At 40.6% G+C, this 21,934-nt stretch overlaps 1 protein-coding gene across 5 annotated transcripts in view; it reads right to left on the reverse strand.

Moving 5' to 3' along the window:
- Window positions 1-18,709: 18,709 nt before the first annotated feature.
- Window positions 18,710-21,934, reverse strand: part of magi1b (membrane associated guanylate kinase, WW and PDZ domain containing 1b) — a 46,817-nt gene continuing 43,592 nt past the window's right edge. For all 5 annotated transcript variants that reach the window (XM_015042574.1, XM_015042572.1, XM_015042573.1 and 2 more), the window contains one exon: window positions 18,710-20,674. In XM_015042574.1, the coding sequence (XP_014898060.1) occupies window positions 19,464-20,674 (1,211 nt within the window). In that variant the 3' untranslated portion in view covers window positions 18,710-19,463. The remainder of the gene's footprint in view (window positions 20,675-21,934) is intronic.

The raw sequence follows: 21,934 nt of genomic DNA on the forward strand, positions 1-21,934 counted from the left end.
TAACCTCACACATCATAGCGACTGAACATTGTTCAGCAGACATACGTGCCTAATGAGGAGGCTTTGACAAGTGCAGCGCTCTAACATAAAACCTACATCAGGGAGTTATGTGCCAGGATTTCTTTTGGCCCATTAGTACATTTATACACACATTCCTGAGAATCCCAACATTGATTTCAAACCACAAATCATTAATATCTCGTACAATGTTGGCATCCTATTTATTTAAGATTGTGTTGCGACTGCAGCGTTTTCTATGCCAGAATTTTTTTTTTTGCCGTTTGTCACTCCTGGGAAGAAACAGACTAATCATTTCAATGAAAATCCAAAACATGTTTATGGGACTTGGTATGGGCTTCCACTTTGGGAAACGTTTCCAGGAATCGGAGCAGATTTCTGGGTTCATTACATAATCTTTATTTCATTTTCAGGGCCTCAGGGTGATGATGAAAGATGGATCTGATAGAGAGGTAGTACTTTTTGGATGTTCCCCAAACCAAGCATTATGTCTTCATATGGCAGGGTGCTAAGCATTTCTTATGTTTGAATGTTCTCAGGATCATGTTCAGTCACATCCCAGTTTCCATATTTTCTCTCAACTCTGATTTATACAACAGGGATTGTTGGTATTTATGTTTGCCAACACAATGTTCAAACCCTGCTGCTGATGCCGAATATTTACAGTGCTTGCAGTCAATCAGGTATCCCTGAAGAAAATATTGTTTTAAAAATTAAATGCAGGATGGCTTTTGGCACCTGTGATAACCGATGGAGTAAACACTCTTGGGAAAGTCCTTTTTGGGGCATCTGAACCAGTGAAATTTGAATACTCTAAGATGCAAATTTCAGCAGTCGCAGTCCCAAAAACATAACAAATTTGAAGTTTAAAAAAAAAACAAATCACATTGCTGTTGAGTGTAGTGACACTTAAAACATGATTGAGTTATTATTATAATTCTGCAACTGTTAAAACTTCCCCTGGAGCACAGATTCATATATCAGAAACAAAGTAGCACTTGGCACAAAGACAGAAACAATGAATCAAATTTAAAGCTTAAAAAGTAATAGTTAGCATCCATATATTTTGAGATGTAAAAAAAAAAAATTAAATAGTAACGATCAAAGTTTGTGACTACTTAACGTGGTACTGTAACTGTAACTTTAACTAATTTAGCATTTAGCTTATTAGCAGCTTAAAGTTGCCAGATTAAATTTCCCAAGTGACGTCTGTATTGCAATGGTGTGTAATTTGCAAAAGTGCTTAAATTTCTCCCAGGTTACTACCTTTCCTCTTGCCTTAAAATAACAGATGTCGCTGAGGTCATTGTTTTACTTCTGCAGCCTGAAGCATCTCTGTGTTGGCTCCTTTTATTGCTCTAGTAAACTCTTTTTCTGGCCATAGCAGGGGGCTGCCAGTAATCCCATCATATACGGTACACAATACATCTGGAGCACTAAAGCTGTTTTTTTTTTTTTGCCAAAGCCACAGCTTTCTTTAACCAGACCTTTCCAGCCTTAAACGTCTACCAAGCAGTTGGAATGTAGACTGGGGTTGTGTAATGACTACCTTTGCATGCCCACTCAAAGCGACCAGGTCGGTCACTCTGCAGCAGTTCAGGAAGGACTTTACAGCTGATTCAAAGCAGCAACAACAAAGAAGAAGCTGTAAAACAGAGAGCGCAGACGTTGTTTTCGGACTCGGCAGCGTCAAAAAAATAACAATTAAAGTCCACGTTGAAAGTAGATTCCACCTGCACCGGCGCATGAACATTAACTGGCCACACAAGCGTAGCTGTTTGTGTGAAGGTTTGCACCTTTCATCAAATGTAATTTGTTGAAAGGTGCAAACCTTTCAACGAATGTTTCTCCCTGCAGGTCATTGGCGAGGTCAAAATCAAGTGCATATTTAATTTGTGTTTTCCTTGGCTTGATTCAGGCTTATTAGTATGATGGGGATGAACTTCATTGCCGCACACAAACCGTGTGCATGAGGAATTGTTCATTCGTTCTGTGTTTATTAGATAGTGTCTGGGTTATTTGTGCCAAAGGACTGAATTAAGTCAGCTAATCAGAGCTCTGGCCTTACTCTTTCATAACTCTACGTGAAGCAAGCAGTCCTATTCAGCCTCATTATGCTCTCCAATAGAAAGTGCTGCTCAGAGCATTCTTTGTTCACCACTGCTTGAGGAAGGATACGACAAAGAAGCTGTGGTTGGGGAAAAAAAACAGAACTGTCGCGAAACGCTAAACTTGTGCCCAAACAATATATTTTCTGCCGTGTTGCTCGGTAATGACTGCTGCATCCAGATTCAGCAGCCTGTCTGTAACTCCGCCATTCTACTTTGATGTAATGATGCAAGAAGGGCTGCAGAGCGTGACCCCCCCCCACCCCCCTCGCCCGAAGAAGTCAGTTGAAGAAAAAGCATGAGTTATTTGTATTAGAGTCAGCAGGATAGTCACGCAGTCGTAGGGAGGAGTGTGAGTCAATGTTTCTCCCGTAGTAAGCAGTGCAGCAGCCCACACAAACGTCTCCCATCTTCTTTGAGAGCCTTGGCCCCAGCACTTTGTACCAGTCAGTAAATTAAGCATTGCCGTTTTGTGCGCTGAAATGAGCAGAATTCAATCTAAAAGGACGGCAACAAAGTGGGCTCAAATGTGTGTGCAAATCTCAAGAAAAAAGATGTAAATCCAGCCAGATTTTTAACTTTTCTCTGACATCCCCCTAAATAAATGCTGCTGTGTTCAAGATCAACTAAAATTTACTTGTGGGAAATGTGACCAGCTGTTCTGTGACGGCTTCAAAAGTTGGCTATCATGTTAGTAATCAAACATCACTTAGTGAATTAGCTACTGACATAAATTAACTTTTCGATATTCTAATTCACTGAGAAGCTAGGTCTGTCACAATAAACAATAAATCAATTAATCGCATGATAAATTAAAACAAGTTCAATCATTTTCATTTGCATGATTTTCTGTTTTTCTCTTTCTACCCAAAACTGGATGATAAAAGTCTTCAGTCTGGTGTTTTGGTCTTAACTATCCCTTTTTTGAAGAACATATTTCTTTACAACGACTTCATAATTGATTTTATTTGTTTTTTTTTCTGTTGTTTATTTTGGATATTTTAAATGTCTCCCAGTTCCAGTGTTAAATGTTCACTCAAATTTAAAGTTCATTCATCTTTGAGAATGTGTTCTTGCATTATTATGCCTTTGTCATTAAATTGCTTGAAAATTGTGTCAAAGCAACAAAATTATCATTTATCGCAATATCTTCTGAGACAATTTATCGTCCAGTAAAAGTTGTTATCGTCACAGGCTTATGAGTTGAGGGGCATTAGAATGGCCTATTCCAAGACCGGAGCTTCTCATAATCAATAACTGATGTTTACGGATCCTCCAGTCTGACATAGCTTGAACTAGTTAGCAAAAAAGGATGGACAATGCTTTTGTTTCCAGTTATACTTAGAGACACAATGCTCCCTCACCTCAAGACTTACAAGTGTTTTTTTTCATATACATGTCACTATATTCAGTTTTTTTTTTTTTTTTTTTTTTTTTTAGAAAATGTTGAAAATAATTTTATAATTCTTTTCCTCCACTTCTCTGTTATGCGTAGCGAAATGTAGGTTGTAACGTGACGAAACGTTCCAGAAGAGTGCGGCTCTATATCCTTCAAAGCGTCTCTTTCGTCATGAAAGGAACACTAGGGGGCGTTTTCCTGGTGACAGCTGAGACAGTCTGTACTAAATAAATACCGCCGCCAAAGGAGCCTCCCAGCGCCATCCCTCACTGACCCTGACTGAGACAGATGCACATAAGACACACCAAAGATGCACAGAAGGTCCTGTGGCGACACAATGATCCATATCTTGCTCTCGGTGTGTGTGAGAGACTCCCATCAGAAAGGATCCACAGCTTCATCACAGAGATAAAGGAAAGAAAACACAGGCAGGCGGTTCTTGTTTCTGAGCGGTAGACACACAGACATGGCAGTCTGCGGACAAGTCAGTCTGCCGCGGGAATGTGTCTCCTGATTTCATGTCACTTGAGTCAAACTGCAGCTTTGTTCAATTGTTAAATAACAGGGAGGGTGTCGTTCACCAACATGGCCACAAGGTGACACTGTGGAACAAAAGCGACCAACGGCTGCTTCCATTGAACAAAGACGCTTCACAGCTGTGATCCGACAGAAATGCGTGTCTACATGTTTAACAGCCACATTTCATTTTGCAGATATAATTAGGCCCGAGCAGCTAATTTTATTTGCATTGGGTAGCAAGGATACAAATTTAAAGGAAGATTTTTTTTTTTTAAATTTGAAAATATTATATCAATATGAACACGTAGAAGATGATGCAACAAAATTCAAACACAAACAGTAATGTTTTTATGATATTTAACTGCTTCCAACTCTGAGACATTTAATCATCCATCCATCATGTCTCTTTTGTTAATCTCTGGTGTTTTTGGAATGCACATAGTTTTTTTTTTTTTTTTTTTTTTTTTTTTTTTTTTTTTTACAATTTTTTGGCTTCATCTTCATTTAGAGATTAATAGAAATGTAATTCCCTTTAGAACCTGGCTAAGACTGCATGTCTGGTAAAACCCCAGAGTTGACAAAGGGTCCACTTTCTTTCTGTCTTAAAGTTAGAACAGGAGTGCTGGGTGTGACGCCGGAGCTACTCCCAGTAGGAGGAGGGTGACAGATGCTCGAATCACCTCAGCTGACTCCGTTCAGATAAAGGAGTTCGTCACCTTAACTGTAAATCAGAGCCCGGCTACCCCACAGAGGAAGCTGAGTGTGGCCACCTATTTCCAGGATCTCTTTCTTTTGTTCGTGATCTATATTTGGGGCTGGAGCGTAGGAGGGCTGGTGAATTAAAAGCTTTTCAGCTCTTTCTTCCGCCACAATCTATCCATCTCTTGCTCCACACTACCGCCAGCCGCGAACAAGACTCGAAAATAGCTCAAGTTCTCTGCCTGAAGCGGAGTCTGACCCCTGACCTCGTGGGAGCGTTTAACCTTTTTTTGCTGGCTGAGAACCGTGGCCTGAGATTTACAACTCACTCTCACAATGCTTATGAAAATTGTATTCTCCACTCGTTCAGTCCACAAGCGTCACTCTCGAAGATCAATATTTCCATTCAGCAAATGGCTTCTACCACTCTCCTTTATATTAAAGTTCCTTGTTTAAATTTACACACTAATAGTCTCATTTCAGTGGACGCTAACCGATGACAATCGACATAACGGCATAATTATTTACGTAATTAGATTTTTGTCAATCGTTCTGGAGAGAAGTTATGCAAGTACGACAGATTTTGACAACATACTTCACATAATTCGCTACATTTAAAGCAAGTTACAAGAAGTTTTGTGTCAATAATTATTGAATAAGCCAAAGCTGTCCTGACTATTCGTGCATTTCAGTAGTAAACATTCATAATCTATGATATATTTAGAGCTGGATACGAAATTAAATGTTTTCTCGAGCACAGAAATATTTCTCAACCACAAAACATATGACAGTTCTTAACTGTATATATGGACATATTCACTCACAACACAGCTCACATAGACATATAGGCTTTATTGTACACACACACACACACACACACACACACACACGCCCACACACAATATGAATGAAGCCAACAGCTCAATGGATCAACAGCTTGGTTGCATTCGCATCAAAATCACTTTAGGAAAATGACTTTGGTACACTTGCTGGCACCCAGAGGTAAGGTAAGGTAATTTTATTTATATAGCACATTTTCAGCAACAAGGCAATTCAAAGTGCCTTGTAAGCAACCCCCACTCCAAACCCTTTCCATAAAACACAATATTTCCAGATTCCCTGGAAAAAGTAAGATAAGGTAGATGAGATCTTTTTCTAATAACCCGCCGACAGCATGATTTAAAAGAACAGCGCAACCACTGCGAGCCACTCAGGGAAGGGGCGTGGGGTTCCTACTCTCTATTAAAACTACAGGCAAAATAAGTAACAGCAAATGGATTCAAATGACTGATGACTTTGTTTTTCTTTGACATCCGCTGGCGCTCCCCCAGGCTGGACCTGAACCACACGGCCAGAGTTAAAGTCTGCCACAGACGTCACGACAACGGCAAACCCTTAAATTATGGACTTATTTCTCAGAGGAGGGAGTCGAAGTGATTTCGTGTGTTAACACCAGGATATTAGGTGATGGTTATATAATGGAAACCATGGCAACATTTCATCAAGAGATTTTATAATGGTGAAACAATACATTGAACTCCAGGCTCCAGAAATCCAGTCACTGATGAAAACAGGTGACAAGTGTAGCTCCAGCTATCAGCTTTTCAGCTCAGATTTTTTTTTCTCTGTTTTTTCAACGGTTTTAGATTTACAGTGGGTAAAATAATAAGCATTGAACATTTTGTCTCTGTGAATATATTTTTAATATTTGTTTCGTCACCAAAACTCAGCAACAACCCAAGGAATCCACACAAAGGCGAAGAACAACAATCCACGCTCAAAGCAAATTAGTCCACAAATGGTGTAATGAAAATGTATTGAACATACTTATGGAAATGTACAAAATGTGGGAAAGGATTTTTATTTATTTTTTTGTATTGTCAACTTTATGGTGTCTCCCATCGGACAATCTAACTTTTGGCACATTGTTTGTTTGGGGTGATGTTGTTCAGAACCATTTGTCCTCCAGGTCACGGTGTGTGCAGACCAGACTTTACTCTCCCAGTGCCTTACTGTCTTATGCAAAGCTCTTACATGAAACCTTAAACAAGTTTCAGCAACGTTTTCTTCAGCAGTGAAGTCTTGTGCAGTGACTTTGCATAGAGGCCTTTGCGTTTGAGTGGATTACCTCTTGTTTAAAAGGGGAAAAACTGTAATAAAAAAAATGTCTGAATCTTGAGCAACTCTTGATTATTCGTTTGAATCCTCCATCAGAAATCTTATGAAGGGGAACCTGGCCATGGCTGCTTTACAGTAAAATAATGTTGTTTTTTTCCACTTCCTGAGGGTCAAAACAGCGCTCACTGGAGCTTTCACACGTTTAGAAATGAAGGTTTGTTTGCGTTTAGAGACCTTTTCAGTGACCGTCAGCTAATATTAAACTACCTGACGTTAATTTTACAGTCTTTCCAAGGATCTCAAGATCATTTGCAAGTTATTTTCTTCTCATGTCCAATGCTTGTTCCACTTCATTACAAATAACTTAACTCAGGGACAAATCGGTTTGAGTATCTTTGCATGCCTGGATTACTTTGGTTTACATTGACACTTGACATTAATTTCAAGTGGATTGAAATAGTAGAAATGTATTTACTCAATTCAATATAAATATAACCCTTTATTGATTTATAGGTAAAACCAAACAAAACCTCAGAAAACCGTTGGTGTGTTCAGTGTTTCCTGCTGAGCATTTCACCACCGAAACACGTTTCGTCACACCGTCCCGCTTCCATTTTAACCGTAATTTACCAAATACAGCATTTATTGCAGGGCTTCTAGTAAATATTCTTACCAAACGTCTAATTGCCAGCTTTACCAACATTCCTACACTCCCACTGCTAATACCACTCTGCAATTCTAAAATTCCTCAAAGTGTCTAATTTAGCGCACCTCGTTGTGTCTGTGTGATTAGAGTGCACAGTGGAAAAAAACGTTCCCCCGATTAAAAACAATTCGCCCTAAGCCGCCGTCTCGTCTCCTCTGAGCTGCGTTTGAAGCGTGACAGCAGTGCGCTGGCGGTCTTCATGCCTTTTCATCAACGACGAGAGGACAAAACGAGAGGAAAGCCAAACATCTACTCGGTGTACTCGCCTCTTCAGATGTGTGGTCTGCGTTTGGCCAGGTCAAACTGGAGAGCTTTTTTTCACTCACAGCTGCTCACTCTGCAAGTGCTCATTTAGAGAAGTGATGTTATTAGTCAGAAAGATGGCTATTAACATCAGTGGATTAGTTTGTCAGAGAGAACGCTCACTCCTGTTTACTCCTCAAAAACCTCAAAGTTGTTCCATGATAATCCACCAAGCAAGAGAAAAGACCTCAGTTATATAGTAAATGTATATGAAACCAGGGCACCACTTTTTCTTTTGAGTCTTTAAAATATTCTATGTCAGCTGCACGGTGCTCCTCAGATCTTATTCATAAACAATAAATATGCATGAAGAAGCTTCAGTGTTCAGGAATGTGTCAGGGAGGCTCCGTCTGAAGAAAAGAAAACTACATTTTAAGACACAGTCTCTGGCAAAAAATATATATTCACATATATCGAACCTTAGTTTCATTTTGTTACAATGCAACAGGAAGCTTCAGGATCACTTTTGAAACAATCTGAACAGTGTGGTGTGCTTTTTTTTATGCGTCCACATTTCGCTGCAATTACAGATGTGGCTTTTTCAGTCACAGTAACAAATTTTGCTGGACGATATCATAGTAATTATTGCAGTAATTATTGCGATAAATGATAATATTGTTGCTTTGAGGCCATTTTCAAGTAATCTTTTGATAATGCTATAATAATGCAAGTTCATCCACTCAGAGAGCAATAAACTTTCATTTTGTAAGGAATTCACAAGACTGGAACTGGAAGATATTTGAAATAAAACACAACAACCAGAAACACCCACCCACACACACATAACCAAAACCATAACAATAGCATAATGCTACTGCTACCGTGTTTCACCATAGAAATGGTGAGCTCAAATTGTTTGGCGATGTTCATTTTACTTCACATACTGTATTTTGCATGTCAACTATAAAATAAAAACAGAAAGAAATGCTGAATTTTGGTTTCATCCGACCAAATGAATATTTATCTTTTCCTCTACATGACATTTCCCAAACAACAAGTGGAACTTCTTATGACTTCCTTCGAATAACAACTTTATTCTTGGACTCTACGATAAAGTCCAGATTTGTGGAGAGGATCTCTAATAGTTATTCCATTGACACCTTTTCCCACCTGAGTTTCTATCTCTGCAGCTCCTTCAGAGTCAGCATGGGCTTCTTTAATTAACTATTTCCTCACCTAACCTGTCAGTTCTGATGGACAACCGTGCTCTCTCAATTTTCCCTTCCATTTCCTAAATATTAGCCAATTCATCCTGCTTATTAAGTAAAATCCCAACAGAATTTTTTGACATTAGCAATTGTACCGTGACAAAATGTGAAAAAAGTCAGCGGATGACTAGTTTTGCAATAACTTTTTATGTTTCTTTCTCAATCTTTTATAAAATGCAGAAGTTGGATGCATTCACATATTAATAGGATGCATAGCAATAATCTTATGTAACATTAGTTCTAAATCGGCCTGCTCAAAAGCATCTTTAATCTCTATAATCTCCAAACCCACAGTCTTGAACGGCAAAAAACACTCAACATTTTTCCACAGAAAACACTAGAAAGCCACAGCATGTGGAAGAAGGAAAATGCAAATGAGGCTTTATTTTTCCGAACATATGACTCAGTTAGGAAACCATCTTACTTCCTTTGGTTTTGGCTCCAAAGTAAAAGTCACCGTCTCTTCTTGACTCCTTTGAAGCAACTTCAGAGCATCAATATTTAACCCGACATTGTCAAATCTAAAAAAGGAAACAATGCTGAAGGGAAGGTGGCGCTTTGAAGCATGTTTGCCTGTAGACCTGAGCTGAACATGACTGATTTCCTCTCCGAGTTTGTTGACAACACAATAACACACGCATACACACACACACGCACGCGCACGGACACACATATCCATGCATGCATGTTGCAGTAATTACTGCGCGTTGATTACTCGAGAACTAATGAGATGTGGTAATGTGATGAATAGCTCCGAATGGAAAGTAGCAGAACGATTACTTTGCATATTTGATCCGTTTTGCTCCGTCTGCTCACTTTATTTTCCGCCGACAGGAAGTGGTGTACGGCAACAATGGAAAGGCCACAAACAGTTGCACGATGTTGTAGCAAAACAAGCAATAAAACAACAAAGAGAAATGAATCCATTTAGTTCAGTTTAAAGATTCATGATCACCGACTGTGTTTCACTTCACTGGACATAATTTTAATCACCTACGTCACTGCAAGACCAGACCTAATGCACCCTTCTGCTTGAGTGGTTCAGGTGCAACACTAACTTACAGACCTGGTTTGTTTTTGTTTTCTGTTCTTTAAATACATTTTAATATCACGCAAAGATAACCTGGGTAAAAGAAAAAAGAAAACAGTTATTAAGAGTGAAAAGAGCCAGCCTGGCTCTACGTGAAAAAGCATTTGTTCCTACGTCTAATATCTGATTGAGCTATGTTGGCGTTAGCTGGGATAACTAGCAAGGAGTGTTTAACCTGTCTGTCACTAGAGGACCCAAATTTGGGTCCTCTCGTGACAGGGGTGTCAAACTCCAGTCCTCAAGGGCCTCTGTCCTGCAACTTTTAGATGCGCCTCTGCTGCACCACACCTGAAAAGAATAATTAGGTAATTAGCAAGGCTCAGGAGAACCGATCTACACAGGGAGGAGGTAATTAAGCCATTTCATTCCACTGTTTTTTACCTGTGGCACATCTAAACACTGCAGGACAGCGGCCCTTGAGGACTGGAGTTTGACACCCCTGTCATTGTGAATGACAACCTGAGACCAACAGGTTAACGTTGTGATGGAGGAATTTTCACCCACTTGCTATCTGTTTAAGATCGTACCACAGCATTTCAATACTTCCATCCATCCATCCATTTTCTGAACACCCTTGTCCCTCAGTGGGGTCGGGAGGGGTGCTGGTGCCTATCTCCAGCTAACGTTCCGGGCGAGAGGCGGGGTACATCCTGGACAGGTCGCCAGTCTGTCGCAGGGCCATTTCAATACTTTGACTAGACTAAGTCAAACAGTCTCCTTCAGGATTTCCTGGTAAGGAACTGAATTCACTCTTCAGTTAATTACAGTCAGCCCTGAAGCAGCAAAACGAACCCAGACAATCACACTACCATCACTGTATTTATCTAGTAATTTAATAGCTTGTTTTACAAAAGATGTACCAGCATGTACACCTTTCAAAAACTTCTATTTTTTTCCTGGTCAGGTCTAAATACCTTGGTTTGTTTTTGGTAAATGCGTTCTTTTTTTTTTTTTTTTTTGGCTAGCTCTGTTTTAGGCCTTGGAAAACTCTCCCATGGATCCCATTTTTGCACCCTTTTTTGGTGTGTGTGTGTGTGTGTGTGTGTGTGTGTGTGTGTGTGTGTGTGTGTGTGTGTGTGTGTGTGTGTGTGTGTGTGTGTGTGTGTTATTATTGGCTCATTAACACTGACCTTAATTAAGCCGAGTGCTTTACATGTTGTTTTGGTTACTTTGTAACCACCTGGGTGAGTCGCGGTGGGCTGATGGAATAATTTTAGCTGGAAGGCCACTCCTGGGAAGGCTCATCGCTGCTCCTTCGTTCTTTCATTTGTGGATAATGACGCTCTGTGTTTCCCAAAGCCTAAGAAGTGGCTTTGTAATGTTTTCCACACTGATGGAGACCAATTGACCTTATTTCATGTATATTCCTATACTCCTTCTGCAGACCACAGGTACGTTTCCAGATCTTGAGATGCTTCATTTGACAAACTCTTGCTTTTGTAATTACAGAAAACTCACATTTTCACAGCCTTTTGAAAAAGGGGCAGATTGGGTAGCTTTTTTCATCCTCATAAATGAAATATACTATGGAAACTACATTTGTTTTCAACAAGGCTACCTTTTTCTTTTGTTACCTTTTTGTTTTTAAATGATCTAAAATAGAGCTGCACAGTGGCGCAGCTGCAACAGGAAGGTTCTGGGTTCGATTCCCGGCCCCGGTCTTTCTGCATGGAGTTTGCATGTTCTCCCTGTGCATGAGTGGGTTTTCTCCAGGTACTCCAGTTTCCTCCCACAGTCCAAAAATATGTCAGGTTAATTGGCCTCTCCAAATTGCCCCTAGGTGTGAGTGTGTGTTTGCATGGTTGTTTGTCTCTGTGTTGCCCTGTGACAGACTGGCGACCTGTCCAGGGTGTACCCCGCCTCTCGCCCGGTACGTTAGCTGAAGATAGGCACCAGCAACCCTCCCGACCCCACTAAGGGACAAGGGTGTAAAGAAAATGGATGGATGATCTAAAATATTTAATTGTGTCACCAGAAGCAATCTGTAAACCATGAGGGAGAGAACTGGGTAGGGAGGACCAGGATATAACAGCATCTTTATCAAAGTTAATTATTGTTGAGATAAAATCTTTTTTTTTTTTTTTTTTTTTTTTTTTTGCAGATTAACACTGCCGGATATATCTCTATTGCCACAATGTTGCGCTTGACCGCCACATCGTATCACTTTGCATCACTCAGCTCTCGCCACGGAGCGAAGCAGGCCATATTATTAAATCTACAGGAAGCTTTAGTGTTTAATGTATTCAAGGGGAGTTAATTGCCATGTACGGTTGGTTTTGATGGTGGCTGACATGCTATCAGAATCTCTATTATTAGATCTGTATCCAAACAGAGCAATTTCCTTTTATTCTCGGCTTCAGTCGTAGAACGACGAGGCTTTAACCAGCAGGGGGGGGGGGGGGGCCCAAACAAAAGACAGGTTTGGAGCAAGAGAAAAAAAAAAAAAAAAAAACATAGGTTTTACGTCAACCTGATGTATCGAGGAGTTCTCACAGGTTTTTACTTTAGACTACAAAATGAGATAACAGACCTCACCAAGATTTGTTCAAACTGTTAGAAGCATCTCCAAATATTTTTAAGCTCAAGGCAGGGGCCTCCCACCTAATGACTGTATACAGTGGAGCTCTTGTGTTTGCGGGGGTAAGGGACCACAACCACCAGCGAATGACTGAAATCCACAAACACATCAGACCCCCTCAAAATGCACTTATGGCTGCTTGTTTTAGGTCAAACACCAAATATAGATTAATATGCATTAAGTGGAAACTTAACGGCAGAAGGTAACATCCACAATGTGTATTATATTCGCTCTTGAGGGTACGGCCAATCAGCGATGAGGAAAACGATGCTCTTGGATTTGCTGCTCTGCGAATGCCAGCCACTGGCGCGTCAAGCAGCGTTGCACCTGGACGTGTTTCATCTTCCCAAGCGCCACTTACTTACAATTATTTTGCATATCTCTAAATAAATAAACGAATAAATGGGTTCATTTTCCACAAATATTTTGGAGTTATGTTCCGATGTTAGCTCAGTCCTATCAGTGTTTAGGCGACTTTGTACCCAGGTTGCTGTTTGGTAGAATCGTGTTCCCCGTTTTGGATCAATGTAGCAAACGATTTCATCAACGATTAATCAAGTTATGAAGATCATATTATGAAAGCAGATAATTGTTATCTTTAAAAGGAAGGGAAATGCCCAGACCAATCAGTGTCTAAAGCTAATGTGCAATAACTCTACATACAATTGATATTTTTACAGTTTCTACATCCTGTAGGACTCCAGTGAAATTTGCAGTGCAACAAGTTTTACATCATTTTATTTATATTTTTGTGTCTGGGTGGCAAATCTTCACCAGTGGCCTTAATTTCACATTTACAGAATTTTTTTTTTCATAAACATATCTGAAGATCTGGCTAATGTTTTGTTTTCCAGTAGAACCATGACCATACGGTCTTGTATGAAGTTTTCAGTTAATCGTTTAGCACTGCAGGAGGCCAAGTTGAAATTCTGGCTTGCATTTCTTATGAAACTATAATTATTGAATTATTTTAGTGTAGAAGAGCTTTCAGAGGGTCATTTTTTTTTCAAAGACAGATGAGTCACTGAGAAATATTTATTTTCTCTTTGTCATTCCGTAACATATTGATGCAGTCATGCATCAACGGTATGTAGAAATTTATAAAGAGTCGACAGACTTTATTTACAGCATGACATCATCATCTGCACATTCAGTTTTTTTTGAAGGTAAAGTAATGTTAGCATATAAACACTGCTGACATTGAACAAGTAATTCATTATCATCATTCTGGCATTAGGCTAACATCTGACATCTTCCACTGTGTGTTACCATTTAAAGCTATTTCTCAAACAATCAAGCTTTTCTGAATTTCTCAGATTTTTTAAAAGGGTATTACGGATCTGGAGGCTTCAGAGAAAATAAAAAGAAAAGCAAGAAGGCAAAGTTTAATCTGGAAAAAAAAAATGAGAGAGGGTCACCCTGCTCCTAACACCGTTCTCTCCTGCATGTCTTAGATCCAAATAGAACAAATTTATCCAAAAGGAAAATCATCAGCCTAAATTTCAAATAAGGCATCTTGCACTTGATTAGATCAGCCACACAGGAAACCTAAAGCTTTTCTAAGTCTGACAGTATTGTAGTAGCATTGATGAGAAAAAAAAAATACACTTTACAAAATCCCATTTGAACGTCCACAATGCATTCCTCCACTTCACTTCTCAAAGACGGCCATGCACTGTGGAGTATGAGACAGAAGCCATATCATGACAAATAATAGTCGCTGAATGACGGCTATGGAGAACCAGGCGGAGAATCTTACTGAAAAGTCATATCGACTTTTTCTTTTTTTTTTCCTTTTCTTTTCACACCACCGAAAATAAACCCCCGCACTCTTGTTAGTGTTCATATTTATGGATGCTCTCTCCCGTTGCGCTCCGGTCAGCATGAGTATGGAGCCTGTCGCTTCTGCGTTTCCATGGTAATGGCGCAGAGGATCTTGTAGGGTCAGAAAAGAGAGCAGCTGGAGCTTGGCTGAAGGGAGGAGGAGGAAACAAAAAACAAAAACACAAAAACAAAACCAAAATAAACAAACAAACAAAAAAGATAAAGGTGCTTGACCCGGGTTGCTGACAGCCTGCCGGGCTGCCGTCATGTTCTTATTGGATATTTCATTACCGTCTCATCCTCCTGCCTGCCGCTGACGTGATGAATCGTCTCCGGGCCCCGGGCTGTTTATCATTTCTTAGGTGGCGCGAGCTGTAAAACACAGGGCTGTGTTTTTGCATTTGGTGATGGAAGGTGGAGCGCGTCCTGATAAAGAGAGGGAGAGTGATATTTAAAGGGAGAGGAGAGTGTTTTAGTGCTCCGATGTGGATTACATCCATTATTTAGGGGCTGCTGTGGTTACCGTTCAACGACAGCGTGGAGAGAGGAAGGGAGCGGGATGCAAACATCTGTGTCCTCGGAATTTGGGTAAAATCTGAACACACCACTAAGATGTGTGTGTGTGTGTGTGTGTGTGTTTTTATTTTTTATTTTTATCTCAGACATTATTCTCCTGTACGAACTACTTGTGATTATTGGACATTAGCGTAAATCATATGGTTATCTTTAAAAACGTGGAGTTAGGAAACAGCATTTCAGAGGTTTGATTTAAAAGGAGCAGAATGTGTTTAAAGCCTGATTGAACTGCAACGAAACTAGGCCAAAAAAAAAAAAAAAATACTCGCTCTGATATGATCACGACGCTTTATCTCAGTTTCCTCTTATGAGCAGCACAGATTGCGTCCACAGGGTAATCTGGGATGCAGACTTTTTTGAACATATGGCGTCAGTAAAAGGAAAAACATTTCAGGAAAAGTGAGAGCATTATGCACGTTACACACACACACATGCTGTTCTACGCACATACATTGAGAAAAACAAAGTGAGTTTTTTCCCACACTTTCCTCGCATTGCTTTTGTTTGCAAACGAATGCAGCACATCTTCAACGTGCTTTGTTGAAGTAATTGTGAAATGAAAGGTAAAGAGTAGATCCAAGATCCCAAAAGAAGCAACAAAAAAAAAAAATAAAAAAAGGCGACGTGGTTGACGAACTAAACTAAGAGAGCGTCAACCTGAAATGGCAGCAAATGGATCCACGGTGAATCTGGGGTAGCTGCAAACATCTAGCGCTCAGGTGGGAGAATTTGTTACCAGGGTAACGATTTATCGCGTGTTCAACAAACCCGGCGCTTGGTGAAGGAAAACATTTTAAGTCCTACTTGTCTCGAGTCGTGCAGGAGACTCGGCGAACGGTCAAAGGAGAGCAGGACTGAACTATTTGGATTAAATGAAAATCACCATGAGTGGCTAACTAACTCTACACTAGAGATCATTATGGAGAAGCCGCGTTTGGGCAACAGCCTCGTCCTGTAGAGACACTTTTCCTCGGTTCTTCGGTAGGAAAAGGGAAACTTTTTAAGAGATGATATGAATCCTGGAGGAAAGTTCAGGAGAAAAACTTAACAGGCTGCAAAAGATTTGAAACTGAGGATCTGCGATGAATTAAATTTTAGCTCTCGTGCAAAAAAAAAAAGTCATGTAGGAAAAATGTCTTAAGTTTTACAGCATGAGAACTCATGGGATGCTTCTGCAAGGACCGTGACATTTTCATCGTCTCTCCACAGTCAGTTAGCTGGACTGGATGTAATCTCAGTCTTCTCCTGAATCCTCTTTCACCTGCTGGTGTCATGTCCTGAGGATGCAGCTTCCCTCGTTATTTTTTTCCCCTCCTTCGAAATGATAAATCTTTCAGCAAACTGAGTGGATGCAGCAGGATGAGATGAAGTCAGGAGGAAAAGCTGGTATGAAAGTGAGAAGTGAGGCAGAGCGAGTCAGAACAAGCTGGCCTGTCCAGGCTTTGATGTGAAAGGATGGAAGATTTTAAATTTTTCCAAAAACTCCCACCGTTTTCTTTCAGTGTCCTAAAAGTAATGAGCTCCCAACACATTTAACCAGTTTACTCCAATATTTCTAAACCAAAAAGGACCACCCCCCCCCCCCCATCCTTTCATTCGTGAGTCAGGATCAAGTGTTTTCTATTAAGCTTAAAAATGTTTAAATCAAATTATTCAACAGTCTAGTCCAGGGGTCACCAACTCCAGTCCTCAAGGGCTACCATCCTGTAACTTTTAGATGCTCAAACACACCTGGATCAAATAAACTGCTCGTTTCCAGCCTATTGCAGAGAGGAATGAATGCTGGTGAGGGAATTCAGACATTTTGGAGCAGAGGTGAATCTAAAAGTTGCAGGATGGTAGCCCTCGAGGACTGGAGTTGGTGACCCCTGGTCTAGTCTTTCATGTTCCCTCAGCTGAACCAAATCTATTTAGTTCCTAAACATGTACTGAGAGAAAACTACAAGATATAAAGTGTCTCATTGACTCCCGTCTCATTGATCCCTCATCCAGCTCATTTTCTTCCATATTTCGTATCTCACTGAGAACATAATCTGCTTGCAGAGCCACAGTTCAGAAAGGAGTTGCTAGTGAATTTCATCGACGTTCAAAAATTTATCAGCACAACTAACAAACCAAAGAAAGGCTTGCAAACTGGAACTTTTTCTTCCTGAGATTCCACATATCAGGTGTTTTTGCTTTCCATGACTTCCATCAGGGTGCAAACTCTCATGGTTTCTTAGCAACCTGGTCTTGCTAGAGTTATCACATCATCTAGCGTTATCACTTCTTTTTTTTTTCTCTCGACACAGTCAAAAGATTTTGACTTAGGCATTCGCTTCATCATTCTGCCAGCCGGTCCCATCACAAAACACACTTCTGAATTTTGAAATAAAAAGGACACCAACTGTAGCGATCAAACTTGATCGCAAAACCACGGCGATAGTCACAGTAATGTTCAAAATCTCATGTAAAACACAGCAACTGATGCATGCTGCCCACTTTGACAACTGATGAATCAGTTTTATACCAACATAAAATCTAAATGTGCAAATTTTATTTTGCATTGTGAAAATGTTTGTACATTTAAAATTCAAATAAAATATGTAAATTAACTTATTTAGTTTTTGCAACGATGTCTAATGGCAATAAATCTCAAACTGTCGGAGAGCCCGCTTTTCCCCATTTATGCTGCCAAATATTTACAAAGACAAAAAAACGTGTGGTTATTGCCAATCCATCAATACCCATAAATTTGTTTTTTCCATTGTCGCTTGTTGGATTTTATTATTGACATCTAAAAAAAAAAAAAAAAAAAAAGCAATTCTGGTAATTCAACTTATTAATGGGGCCTGAAGTACACAACCACAACCACCGGGTATATCTTCCTCTGTTCTGGTCACAAGCTCGTAACGGACTGCTGTGGAATCCCATTTTTCAACCAGCATTGGGAACAATTCAGTCATTGCGGTCGCACTGTTTAGTCTGTCACAAAAGCACATCCATGCTAATTTCACAAAAGCTCATTGGGCGGCTCCGTCTTCACCACCGACAAAATTCCAGAGGTAAACTCCACTTTGTTTGGTCATTAAGAGAAGAAACTGGTGCGCATTGGAGACGCCACCAATCACAATGTCTCCACTAAAAGCTGCTGGCACTGGCAAAGAAGGAATTGGGAAGTTTTTCCTCCGTTACTCAACCCCCAGAAACATTTTATTACAAATGTGGCACCATTTAAGCAGAAATAAGCGGACTTTCCAATGGTTTGACATTTACTGCCAGGAAACATTGTGGCAGCAAGCATACAAATGTCATTACTGTTTGGGATAAGTTTATAAAAGTATATTCTGAGTTCTATACACTTGTATTTGCTTGCACTAGCTGCCCAGTCGTTGGCAAAATATGTAGAGTTACATGACTGCATTATAAACGCCCACACGCATTTCAAGCAGCTTTTGAAAAGCCCCCGTAGTGAGCCCTTCAGCAAGAAAAGGTTCTGTAATATTAGTTTTATATACAACAGCAAACAAAGGAGCAACACTGACACGAGTTTATTCGTTGAATATATTATTTTATTTCAACATCATCGTCATCATAGTTTAACTTTTAATTTTCCCTTCATTCATTTAAAATGATCACCTCTGAATGTACACATACTGCAAACTGTCAAAAATATACAAACAAATGCAGGCTTGTGCTATAGTCTGGTCAAATGTTTTAAAAAACAGTGGCACTGGAAGGAGAGACAGAGACAGAGAGAGAGAGACCAAAGGTAGGAGAGACGTAGAGAAAGAGAAAAAAGAGACACTGAAACCGGTAAAGACATGCACAGCATCGTTAGGAGCACCGGCAGCGGTGATCCAGGCGCGCGGCACTTCCATGGGATCCGCATGGAAAAGTACGTACATTTCATCGTCTGACAGCGGGCCGCAAAATGCCCGCCACATATAGGATCAAAAACAAAATGCTGCTTGTTAATGGAACTCTTAGGCACATCATTGTTTTGTTTTTGTTTTTTCAGATTTTATATTTTCTGGAAAAAGTTTTGTAAATGTAGAATGCTTCAACAAAAAAAAAGGGAAAGAAAAACATACAGTTAAAAAAATGAAAGAAAAAAAAACAGCTTTCAAAAGTCATTTTGGAATCACTTTTTGTTAGTAACTCAACACCGTTACATAATTTGTGTGTGAATGCATATGTAGTTAATGTGTGTGTGAGAAGGTTTTTTATATGTGAGCACGTGAACACAAGTTGGTGCATTCCTGTAGAACCGATAATGGAGGCGAGTACTTGAGGTGTTGTGTGGGTGGTATCTATGATTGGCTGACAGCTGACCAATCAGATGCTCAGGTCTTTGGGACTATCCTTGTAGGTCTTCTTAGGCTCAGGGATCACGGGCTTGGGTGGGGGATCGCTCTTGGTCTTGAGCGTGCTGTAGTACTCTCTCAACTTAGAGGCAACAAAAATGTCATCGTCTTCTTCATCTTCAGAGTCGTCCCTTCTGGGCGGGGAGATGGCACGTTCCAGGCTACGAGCTCTGTACCGCGGTTCAGGGGTGACGCCTCTACTGGCAAGGCGCCCATCCCTCTCCAGCATCTCAGGTGTACGCCCTCTGAACAGGGAAGTGTACTTCTGGTAGGATGAATCCAAGTCGGGGGTTCGGACTCTGGGCAGGGTGACATCTCTGTAGTCACGGGATGCAAAGTCCTTCAGGAGTCTGTCTCCCCTGTAGACCCTCTCCATGGAGGAGGTTCTCAGAGGGCTGTCCTGCCTGTAGAGACGATCTTCTCTCCGAAGTGGTGGGAGTGAAAGAGTGGGATCTCTGTTCAGGCGGTCTAGAGCTGGCGAGTCCCGCAGGATGGAGTTTTCAAAAGGGAATCTTGGTTGAGGAATATCGGACATTGCGGCTTCGTCTGCCATCGGCTTCTCGTTGTGTCTCTCAGGGGTGTCGTAACGGTAGGGGTCTGAGGAGCGGTGGCGATGTCTGGTTGGCGAGTGGTACCTGGGTGGGGATCTGTGGCGGTAAGGTGAGCGTCGTGGAGAGTGGTGGTAAGAGCGGTGCTGAGAGCGGTACGGCGAGCGTCGTGGGGAGTGGTGGCGGTGGTTTGATGAAGAATGTTGACCTTGACGGCGTTCTGGAGAGCGGCCTCTGCGGTGACCTCTATCGCGGCTTTCCAGGGTGTTGTCTGCACTGCGTGAGCGACTGTGCCCCTTATGAGGCGAGCGGTGGCGGCTTCGGTGCCGATGGCCATCTTTTTCCTTGTTGTCCTTCTTTAACAGCTTAGGCCCTTTCCTCCCTGTGGACTTCTTTGCCTTGGATTTGCTGGGAGAGTGGTGACGGTGATGAGAACGATGGTGCCTGCCAGTGCCATGGTTGCCAGTGCCATTGGTGCGGCGGCTCGGCTCTGTCTTGCTCCGGGAATGTGGTGGGGGTTCTGGTGGTAAGCTGGACTCTGATGGTGCATTATTTAGGGGCAGGGAACTCACTTCCGGAGCGTTTTGTATCCCTGTGACTGCGTCGACGGTGCTGATGTCGTTGGGGCTGCCGTCTGCAACACAGTTTGACACACAGATGAGGCTAGAATGAACAAACATGGATCCACACACCAAGCGACTCTACAGACTTTTGACACTGATCATGCTGATTCACTCAGACGTAAAGCTGAGAACAAATCCAATGAAAGCCAATCTGATGTTAAGCAAATGTTAGATGGCACAGCAGCAGCCAATGACAGTGGTAAGATAAAAGAAAAGCCATTGTGGAGAAGCAGCCATTGAATCCAAAAGATTTGTTACCAACAACAAACCTGCTCCTTGGTCTACGTAGGGTCACGTCTCTGAAGTGGAAATGGTGTTGGCTCTTCAGGTCATCACGTCCTATTGGCTATTGGACCTACTCAGGTGTATCAGTTACTCATACAGTTTCATAAACTGCAACAGCTCCCAGGAAATTTGTATCCTCAAAGTCAATAAATGCTAATCTAAAACCTATAAACTAGGAAAAGGCTCAAGAGCTTGGATTTTCAAAAATTCACAATATTCTCATTGTCACAAGATGTATTTTAATGTTTAACATCAGGAGAGAGAAGCGATAGTTTAATTATTGAGTTCAGTTTATCAACAAGTGGAGATCGAGTGTTTGTGAGGATGTTTGAGTTGATATTAAGCTAAAGAGCCATTTCAGGGGTTTTTTCAGGTCTCAGCTAGGAACGGGCAAATTTTGAGTTACGGTGACAACCATAAACTTTACGGAACAATATTTGCAAAGTCCAGAAAACAAAGTATTGAGACTAAGACTTCCACTATTGTTCCCACCACTGGTTTAATAAGAGCAGCAAGAAATATATTTAGGCATATATATAAAGGGTAAAATGGTAAATGCATATGAAATTAGTTTTGTTTGGTGTTAAATTAATAGGTTTGTTTTTTAATGTTTGTGAGGCTTTGACTGCTGTAACATGATGTTATAGGAATACCCACCATCAGCAAAAAAGAAAAGAAAAGGCTACAATGTGTTCTTAAATACTTTTCGTTCTAAAATCTTTCATCTTTAAAACATTTGAACTCGGTAATGTCGTGCTGAACACTAAAAGTTGAATTTCAATGTTTTTTTGGTACGTGTTGGAATAATACCCAACATTAATTGAAGCGTCTACTTGAAACATAAGTGGTTTAACTTGGTCAGGAGTGTTCCAAGCTAAATATGGATCTTTGAAGCAAATTTTGTATTTTCGTTTAACCTTTTTATTTTCTAATTCAAGACATTTAGAGTTTTAAAACATTTACCAATTTAACACTTTAGTTATTTT

This window comes from Poecilia latipinna, unplaced genomic scaffold, assembly GCF_001443285.1.
Source record: "Poecilia latipinna isolate Pla-1442-1.1 unplaced genomic scaffold, P_latipinna-1.0 Scaffold595, whole genome shotgun sequence".
In the NCBI taxonomy this organism is placed as follows: Eukaryota; Metazoa; Chordata; class Actinopteri; order Cyprinodontiformes; family Poeciliidae; genus Poecilia; species Poecilia latipinna.